This window comes from Micromesistius poutassou, assembly GCF_964030765.1.
Source record: "Micromesistius poutassou genome assembly, chromosome: 11".
NCBI lineage: Eukaryota > Metazoa > Chordata > Actinopteri > Gadiformes > Gadidae > Micromesistius > Micromesistius poutassou.
The window spans coordinates 2691058-2701057 of NC_140281.1; the positions used below are offsets into that span (position 1 = coordinate 2691058).

Sequence of the window (10000 nt, forward strand, 5' to 3'; positions counted from 1 at the left end):
AAAGAGACAAACACAAAGAGAGAGAGAGAGAGAGAGAGAGAGAGAGAAAGAGAGAGCGAGAGAGAGAAAAAGAAAGAGAGAGTGAGAACCCTGTATGTTGTTGTACCTTGGGATTTCCTTTGCATGCAAGTTAATTCCATTTCTTGACCTTCTATCAAAATCAAAGTCTCAATAAATGTCCCAGGCCCCAAAGAAGCCTCAAAAGCATCTAAATATTTTGTTGAATCTCACAATTAATCATGTGTTTAGACAAACCACACTGTTTTATATATAAAATGTGTGTGTGTGTGTGTGTGTGTGTGTGTGTGTGTGTGTGTGTGTGTGTGTGTGTGTGATCAGGAGCTTCAGACCGGGGCATCTGGCAGCTCAGGGTCGGGTGGGGGGATAGCTGACGGAGATTTCTGGATTGGGTTGACGAGGTCAGAGCCTGAGGAGCAGAACCTTCCAGAACAGACCAACAGCTTCCCTCCCTGTCCAGACCTGTACTCCTGGACAGACGGCAGCGTCTCCACCTTCAGGTTGGGAGGGACACATGGACAGAACAACTGACTGAAAGACTGAAAGACCGAACGACAGACAGACAGACAGACAGACAGACAGACAGACAGATAGATAGATAGATAGATAGATAGATAGATAGATAGATAGATGGACGGACGGATGGATGGATGGGTGGGTGGATGGATGGACGGACGGACGGACTGACTGACTGACCGAAAGGACTGCCCGACAGACTGCCCGATTGATCAACAGACCGACAGACTGACAGATAGATGGATGGACAGACTGACTGACTGACTGACTGACCAATAGACTGACCGACTGACTGACATGACCTACTGACAGACTGACAGACTGACAGACTGACAGACCGACAGACTGCCCGATTGATCAACAGACTGACAGACTGACAGATAGATGGATGGACAGACCGACTGACTGACATGACCTACTGACAGACTGACAGACTGACAGACCGACAGACTGCCCGATTGACCAATAGACTGACCGACCGACCAACTGAAAGACTGACAGATGGATGGATGGATGGAATGATTGACTGAATTGTGTGTGTGTGTGTGTGTGTGTGTCACAGGAACTGGTATTTTGATGAGCCTTCTTGTGGAGGAGAGGCCTGTGTCGTCATGTACCATCAGCCCACGGCACTTGCTGGTCTGGGCGGGGCTTATCTCTACCAATGGAACGACGACCGCTGCAACATGAAACACAACTTCATCTGCAAATATGAGCCAGGTGCTGAATGTATCTTTGAGACATATGTTGACATGAGCAGGACATTTGTTGTAACAGTTTGTAAACGAGTAATGAGTACCAATACATGGTTTCTTATTGCCATGTATTTGTATGTTTGTGTCTCTTTGTGTCCAGAGAGCCACCTGGTGAAGGAACATAGCGACCAACCAGTAGTACACGAGATAGGTAAGAGACGTTTTCACACAAATAAATGAGGCATCACATTTGAAGTACCCTAAATAAAAAAACAGTGCTGTAAAACATCATTTGCAAGAGCGTAGGTGTGTGTATGTGTGTGTGTGCATGTGTGTGTGTGTTGTCTATGTGAATGTGTGTTGTCTATGTGAATAGGTTTATATTTAGAGTGTTTATCTCATATATCTCATGTCTATTTGTATGTGTGTATCACTTGTGTGTGCATGTCTCCCTATGTCTCGATGCAGTCATGTGGTTTGAGTGTTTTACAACACATGTCATGTGTGTGTGTGTGTGTGTGTGTGTGTGTGTGTGTGTGTGTGTGTGTGTTTCTGTGTCCCAGAGCCCAGCTTGGAGACAGAGCCGGACAGGCAGCCCGGCGGGAAAGAGGAGAGCTCCACCCATGTAGTCATGGCTGGCAGCTCAGGTGACTACACAAGCACAAAACCTCCCCCAACAGCAACACTGGCACTAACACTAGCAACAACAACAACCACACAATTGCTGCTATCCACACACACCAATATTTAGCTCACTTGAGCACTGTGATTAGCTTAGCTTCTAGCCCTCGCAGCACCACCCTGTCATATGCAGTGTTAACAGACGCAGTTGGCAGACTTTGCTTACTAGGGCCTTTCTGGGTATGGTTGAATGTAGACGTTGTGCCATTGAGCAGTTAATCACCACCCTGTTTGTCAGTGTCAAAGTTTTTCCTGAGCTATTATTGTACCCTATGACGCAGCATTGATTGCATCAAAGCTTCAAAGAATGTTTGTCTTGTTTGAAACCCACCCAGTAGTGCACTTTATTCTATGTATGATATAAACATTAATGTATATTACATATGATATCAACTCTTAAAACTTACCTCCTCATCAATGTCTTCAGCCTTGATTGATCTTTCTTTCCTTCACTGTCTCTCTCTCTGTCGTGGTTTTGCTATGATAACATGATGAGTGCATACATTCTTAACATGGGTTACCAGTGGAACCCTTTACCCTCTTAAACAACAAATTCAATAAATAATAAGTTCAAGATTTGATTTAGACAATCTCTAATGCACAATGTATAATCTCTCTCACCTTCGTCTCTCTCACCTCTTTCTCTCTCTCACCTCCGTCTCTCTCACCTCTCTCTCTCTCTCTCTCTACCTCATTCTGTCCCCCTCTCTCTCTCCCTCAATCTGTCTCTCTGTCTGTCTCTGTCTCTCTCTCTCTCTCTCTCTGCAGGTATGCTGCTGGTGTATGTCATCATACCCACGATCCCCCTGATCCTGCTCATCCTGGTGGCTTCTGGGACTTGCTGTTTTCAGATGTTCAGCAGAAGGTACACCTCAAGACATCCGTCTCCAGCATGACACATGAAGAAGACACACCAACCGCAAACGCAAACGGTTCTTAAAGCTTGATTTCAATCCAATGTCTGGGAAAGTGTACTGTCCATAATTCTATTAGAAAGATAAGTGAGGCGATGGTCTTACTTTACTTTAAGCCTCCACTCCACCCCTCTAGCTCATCCTCCTCTTTTCATATTCCAAATCTATCGATCAATGTCTTGTTAATTCAATTCAATGTTTTATTGCCCTGGAACAATTTGGACCAAGCTCAATGTGATGAAGAATATCTTCTCTTCCCCTGAATGGCACCGAAACATCTCTGTGTTCTCTCTCTCGCCCTCTCAATCTACCCTCTCTCTTTATCTCTCTCTCGCTCTCTTTTTCTGTCCATCTCTTTCTCTCTCTCGCCCAACAATTAATCGTTTAATGGACCAGAATTTGCTTGCCTTGATAGATGACTCTCACGTTTTTATCCTGCGTCTGCATCTGTGCGCGCGCGTGTGTGTGTGTGTGTGTGTGTGTGTGTGTGTGTGTGTGTGTGTGTGTGTGTGCGTGTGTGTGTGTGTGTGTGTGTGTGTGTGTGTGTGCGCATGTGTGTGTGTTTTGGGGATCTGCTTACACAGTGATTATGACGAGGCCTACACTAACACGTCTTGTTAACAAGATTTGATATACAAAGCACTTGGCTCCCTCCTATGAACGGTGTGTGTGTTTGTGTGCGTGTGTGTTGGTGTGTGTGTGTGTCTGTTTGTGTGTCTGTGTGTGTGTGTGTGTGTGTGTGTGTGTGTGTGTTCAGGGTACATGAATGAATAGCAATACCACGTGTGTCTGTGTGTGTGTGTGTGTGTGTGTGTGTGTGTGTGTGTGTGTGTGTGTGTGTGTGGCTATGCTTATTTGTGTATAGCTGGTCGATAGCTGGCAGCTGTGTTTGTAACAGTAGACAAACTGCTGATTTAAACATACGTTCCTGTATCTGTCTGTCTCTCCCCTTTCTGTATCTGTCTGTCTCTCCAACCTGAAGTCCAGAGGAGAGACAGGGCGTCTCCCTTCTCTTCTGTCTCTTTCTCTATCTGTCTGTCTCTCGTTACTTTAAACATGAGATGGTGATGAACACAAACACTGTGTGTATGTGAGTGCATGTGTGTGCATGTGCCTGTATATGATCATCAGTGTTTAGCTGTAGCCTTTTGCCAATTGCATTTGTGTTTGTATGTATGTGTTTGAGAGAGAGAGAGACAGAGACAGAGAGAGAGAGAGAGAGAGAGAGAGAGAGAGAGAGAGAGCGCGAGCGAGCGAGAGAGAGAGAGAGAGAGAGAGAGAGAGAGAGAGAGAGAGAGAGCAATTATCATTAATCAGAGACTCAAACAGCGTTAAAGTTATTCCTGGATCCTGTACAAGTGCATTCTGGGTAATTTGACCCCTGACCGTGTCAGCCAGCAAATTGCTGATTTTTAAAATCGTAAAATCATAAAACATTGTGTATCCATGGTGAACGACACATACTCACGGGGCGTAAATTAAGAAGAAATACTCAACCGAGGTTTAACTAAAACCGTGTCTCTATGTACAGTGTCCGCATGTTTTAATTTAGCATGAACAGAAGGATAAGCCATCTGTCGTATCTCCACGTCCTTCAGCAAGCCACAGACGAAGACCAGCATCAACCAATCGACTCTCTGGATCTCCAAGGGCCCCAAGGTGGAGAGCATGGAGGTCTAGAGGCCCCCGCAGCGACATCACAACGATGTCACGCTATTCCATGGAACTGCTGTGCTGGAAGACGACATACTGCAACCCGTCACAAACCATCACCACCACCACCATCACAACCATCATCATCATCATCATCATCATCATTTACTTTGGAGGAGTAAGACGTGGGTGGGGGCGGAGCTGACGGGGAGGATGACATCATTGAGTTTTCCATTATGACATCACTGTCCTCTCCTTAAGCTGACAAACATCTCAGCACCTCTTGGTGATTATTTAGTTTTTAGTACACACACACACACACACACACACACACACACACACACACATGTGCATGCACACACATAAGCATGCATGCACGCACAAACGCATACACACAGGCATACATGTACATCATCTACACGCACGTACACACACACACACACACACACACACACATACACACACAAGCATGCGAAAGCTGAAGAAACAAACGTGATCCCCATTGTGTGTCTGACGGCTCCTAGTTGTTAAGTCTAATGACTCTAATTGGCATTCGACGGAAGAGTAAATTAGGCCTTTGATTGGAAGCTACACCATAGGGCTCAAATCAAGCGGCGCCATAGGGGCAGGAAGCCAGTCAAAGGCACCGCAGGATACATTGGATTTTCGGCAATAGGATTCTTTATCTCCGCCGCACCGCTGTGGCCACCCGGGCACAGGAGAGGGCAGGCAGGACGAGGAAACGAGATGGAAAGCATCTATAATAAACAATATATTAAAGGACAAGAACATTAGAACTACGGGATGAGAGGGGAAGATGATTATTAATTATTATTATTGATTATTAATTATTGATTATTATTATTAATAATCATAATTTACGAGTTGCAGTTGAGGAATTAGTTAAACTGATGAAACATGTAGAAGATGAGAATTGTGTTGAGGAAAGAGGAAAAAAAGAGTAAGTGTAGGTTCAGAGTTTTTTCTAATTTAGCTTATGTATGGATAAGTTGACACAATGTAGTGACCAATATGCTTTGTTTAGATTCCGTAGCCATGGCGATTCAAAGATGTGCGCTAAGGAGAGGACTGTGATGTCATAAGGAAACAAGTTTGGAACCGGTCTCCCTCCCAGGTCAAACTGTTCTTACGCCAACACCACCAACACCCCTCTTTCTATGCTCCTGAATCAGAATTATGCAATCTCCCAGGGCCCCTGAACGCACCACCTCTAGACAGTGCTGCTGAGAATGGAGCTAACTTCACACCACTCCCTGACAAACCAGTGTGATATATAGACATAGTGATTAGGGCAGTCAGGGTGTTCAACTCCCAGGCCAAAGGGTTCTGGGTTCGATCCCCAAATGTTGTTAGCTTACCTGTCCACATCCTAGAAAAACATGCCTGACCCCTATACCTGCTCCTAAACAACCTGAATCTCTGTATTCGCTGTATGTTGCTTGGGATACACAAGTCTTTGAATAACTCAATAGTATTTACCTGCTTTATATATATTTATATTTTATATATTTTGTTGTCTATGAAGCTCGTCTCTAGAGTATGGTAACCATAATGATCAGGGGAGAACAAGGTCTCTGGACTTACTGTTAAGTAAAAATGTTTGGATAATGCGTCGCCACATCATATGTGTTGACAAGAATCTGGATGCAATCAGACACATGCACAATGTTGTAAGTGTGTGTGTGTGTACATGTTCTGATGTTCTGCAGCAACTCATTTTGTATATGTGTGTGAGCATCTTTTTTCAATGTGTGTCTCTACTGTCTACAGTGTTGGTTTGTGTGTGTGTGTGTGTGTGTGTGTGTGTGTGTGTGTGTGTGTGTGTGTGTGTCTGTGTGTGTGTGTGTGTGTGTGTGTGTGTTATGTATGTAAAGAGGGTACCTATTTGTACCTCAAGTTGCAGTTATTATTTAGCATGTGATACCTCATGGAAGAGGTAATAAAACCACAACAATGAGCTCATTAATAAACCATGTAATTTAAAACTCCTACGTTTTGAATATTACACTTGCACCACACACACACACAGTATATATATATATATATATATACTCTATATTCTAATTATCTATAATAAATATTATGAGTCTTCATACTATTTATATATATTATTTTGGCCGTGAAAAAAAAAACCTGATTAGTTATTAGTATTGCCTCCATAATACTTTGCCACCGTCATTCTATTGTATTTCTTTTTATGTGTTATGCAAATCCCAGAAAAACTCAAGTGTGCACAAATGTTAGAACATTTCCCTATTTATTACATGAAATATAAACATATCATACAAACAGTAATACATGCATCAAGTAGCAATAAAGCCTGGAAGAAATACTGAAATACATACAATTCTAGCAAAGATAAGAAATATTAATCTTTAATAAACAGGACAAATCTGTGGTTTTGTATCTACAAAACACCTCAAAATTGCTTTAAAAAAAGATAGGAAAACAAAATGTGCTTTTTCACTTTCCTCCAATATTTCTGTTTTCACCACACAACCACCCACAAGAACTATACAAGGTTTAAGTTATCATGACGACGGCAAGTGCCAGGTTCTTCAGTCCTCAGGCTTGCTTCGGATCAGGTTCGTGCTGCGGCCCCGCCAGCAGCTTGGAGAACAGTGACCTCTTCTGGAGAAGAGCGGAGGGAGTCAAACTCAACGAAGCGCACTACCTCCAAAACCAAGACCCTGAGAGACAGAGAAAGAGTCAGCGGAGGAGAGACGTATAGCTACTACATAGACATAAACATAGAGTCAGAGAGAGAAACAGAGGGATAATGAAAATTCATGATAGCCAATGTAAAACACACACAAGAGTCTGTAATGGAACCCAATCTGTACTCAACCCTTTGGTCTCCTCCGATTGGAACAGTGTTGGCGATGACGTCGGGGTCAGCCCCCGAAGTACTCAAAACCCCCACTTGGGTACATTTCACTAGCAACCTGCTTAAGAAAAAAAGCTATAGTGTTGTTGGTTACCTTAAAGTGGACATTGTCACTTACATTGTCCCCTTCTGAAATACAAAGACTGAAGGTAAATAATACTAGCATTGTGATTTTTACAACACTTTTTAAGTTTAATACATGAGCGATGGTCGGCGGTTCGGTTGGCCCGTCAGCCTTGTGGTTCCGCCCTCACACTCCCCTTTACTCCACCCTAACAGCGTGAGGGACAGAGCGGTGTGAGTGATGGGTTGTCGATGGGAAGCGTCTGCATGGAGCCTGCTGGGACCAGGGTTCACTACAGGACCTGTAATAGGGCCAGATGGACCCACATAGCATTAGCTTTTCTCTGGGTGTTTGCACAGTGTGAGTGGCGTCGGTCTGATAGCGAATGAACTACAGCTGTCCCTCCGATGGCCAGCGGGGGGCGCTGTGGTCACACGCACTGACCTTTCAGACTGGACACAAAAAACAAATAGGAGGAAATATGTCATGTTTTATGTGTTTTTGTGTGTGTGTGCTTGTGTTTGTGTGTGTTCCCGTTTGAGTGGATTTGTGAATGTGTGTATGTGCGTGTGTGTGTTTGTGTGTGTCTGTGTCTGAGTAGCCTTCTCTCCAAGTTCCTTCATCCTGTGGGGTTTCGATCATGCACCGCCGACGGTCACATGACGTCTTGACCAGTGGAAGAAGACACTGAGAAAACAGGAAGTCGTATTTTTTTAGAGGGATGACCACTGATGATGTCATCGCTGGGCCCAGCGTGGGCGAGGGGAGAGGTGAGAGAGGACCGGGAGGCAGCAGCCATGCTGTTCAACTGGAGAGAGGTAGACTGGTTCTCGTCAACTATTGACAATCAGAATCAAAATGACTTTTATTTCATCTTATTGTACAGTTGTACAGTACAAGTACACAAGAGTAAAGTTCTTAGGCGTGGTTCCTCAACAGCCACATAGCAGCAACAATTCAAGATAAGTGAATAAGTAGTAAAAATAAAAAATATGTAAGAATAAGTAGCAGATAAGTAAAAATACAATTCAAACAGGGGCTGGTGAAGCCATTTGATCAAAGGCTATAGAATGACACCGTTAGTGGAGTCGCTTTTCACCTGTGCTGTCAGGAAGAGGCACAAAAGGGGAAGGACAGCCACAACAAAAGAACAAGAATCGATGTCACACACAGCTGCAGCCAACCAGAGCACTAGGAGTGGAGGGAAGTAGGTCATCAGTGATGCAACGTAACAATGATAATTCAACTGTAATAAAAGTATGCAAAGACTATCCATTGTTGGCCTCTAAATTCTAAAAGACATGAAAACGATAAATAATAGGATGAATGGTCTTGGCTTTTACAACAGGCTCTGATCTGACCTGTGATAGGCTGTGAACAGCTTGTCCTGGGGGTGTGGCTTGGTGACCCCCAAAAGGTAGGCGGAGCCACGGCCACAGCTGATGGCTGAAGAATGTGTTTATATGATGTTCCACAGGAGACCAACGGAAACAAATGGACACTTTCCAGTTTTGTTTATTTATATATATATATCTTTTTTCTTCTTGAGTTTTGCTTTCACTGTGAAGCAGGTTGTGCTCGTCCCCAGCCCATGGTCTAGTTGGTTACCTACAGTCTATGATGGTTATTAAAACCAGAGATTGTATGAAATACAATAAATACAGTGCCAGTAGGAACCTTGACAGTCCACAAGGTACCAGTGTCCGCGTGGTCTACGTTGGAAGACAGGCTCCATATGAAGAGCTAGAGTGGCTTGAATGTTTGCGTTAGATGAGAGACTGTGATTGCTGATTGGGTATGCAAATTCATTATGAATGTCCTAATATGGTCACCATTACTGCACGGATGAGTCTCAATAATGTCACATTTATCCATATTTTATAATTTGTATTCATGTCGTTACGTTTGGGTGATTTTTTTTTTTGAAGTGAACTCAAAAAGACACGTGGTGGATCAAAGCAATATCAAATTGACACACACACACACACACACACACACACACACACACACACACACACACACACACACACACACACACACACACACACACACACACACACACACACACACACACACACACACACTGTGTGTAGTAGCGCTAGAGAAAACTGAATGGGTGACGCAGTAGAGGAAGTGGGTGTGAGTGTTGACAGTTGGTAAAGGAAACCCAATATGTCTATTTCTCTGTTTCCTTTCCTTGTTTTCTTTCAGTGGTGGTCTCCTGCTGTCACTTCCCCATATTTTTTTTAAAGATTCCACTGAAATCCGCCGAAGGAACCAATATTCTGCAGCATCTTGTTCGCCAGGATCGTCTGCTTCAACCTCTGCATCATTTCTCTCTTCCGTCTTTTACAGGACTTGTACCGTCTGGGGGATCAGTTCGCATGGAAGCGATGCCTTCAGCGAAACAAGGCAGAAACATCTTCGGATCGATATGTCATGTATCTAAATATCGGTCTGTAGCTGTTGGATTTTTGTGTGAGCCGCCAATGCTGATCAGAGATACCAAAGTCGCAGAATAGTGATCCTGCACTAGGGAGCGCAGTAAAGG

General features: G+C 43.8%; 2 protein-coding genes across 2 annotated transcripts in view; both read left to right on the forward strand.

Moving 5' to 3' along the window:
- Positions 1 to 5364, forward strand: part of chodl (chondrolectin) — a 10586-nt gene extending 5222 nt beyond the window's left edge. Inside the window, exons 3-8 of the mRNA XM_084475174.1 lie at positions 340 to 518; positions 1097 to 1254; positions 1390 to 1440; positions 1793 to 1876; positions 2679 to 2775; positions 4423 to 5364. Coding sequence (XP_084331300.1) covers positions 340 to 518; positions 1097 to 1254; positions 1390 to 1440; positions 1793 to 1876; positions 2679 to 2775; positions 4423 to 4504 — 651 coding nt within the window. The 3' untranslated portion in view covers positions 4505 to 5364. The remainder of the gene's footprint in view (positions 1 to 339; positions 519 to 1096; positions 1255 to 1389; positions 1441 to 1792; positions 1877 to 2678; positions 2776 to 4422) is intronic.
- A 4321-nt stretch (positions 5365 to 9685) lies between these two features.
- LOC311355397 (apoptosis regulator Bcl-2-like) overlaps positions 9686 to 10000 on the forward strand; it is an 11760-nt gene continuing 11445 nt past the window's right edge. The window contains exon 1 of the mRNA XM_084475168.1: positions 9686 to 10000. This exon is cut by the window's right edge and continues 1003 nt beyond it. The gene's annotated coding sequence lies outside the window, so the exon portion shown is untranslated.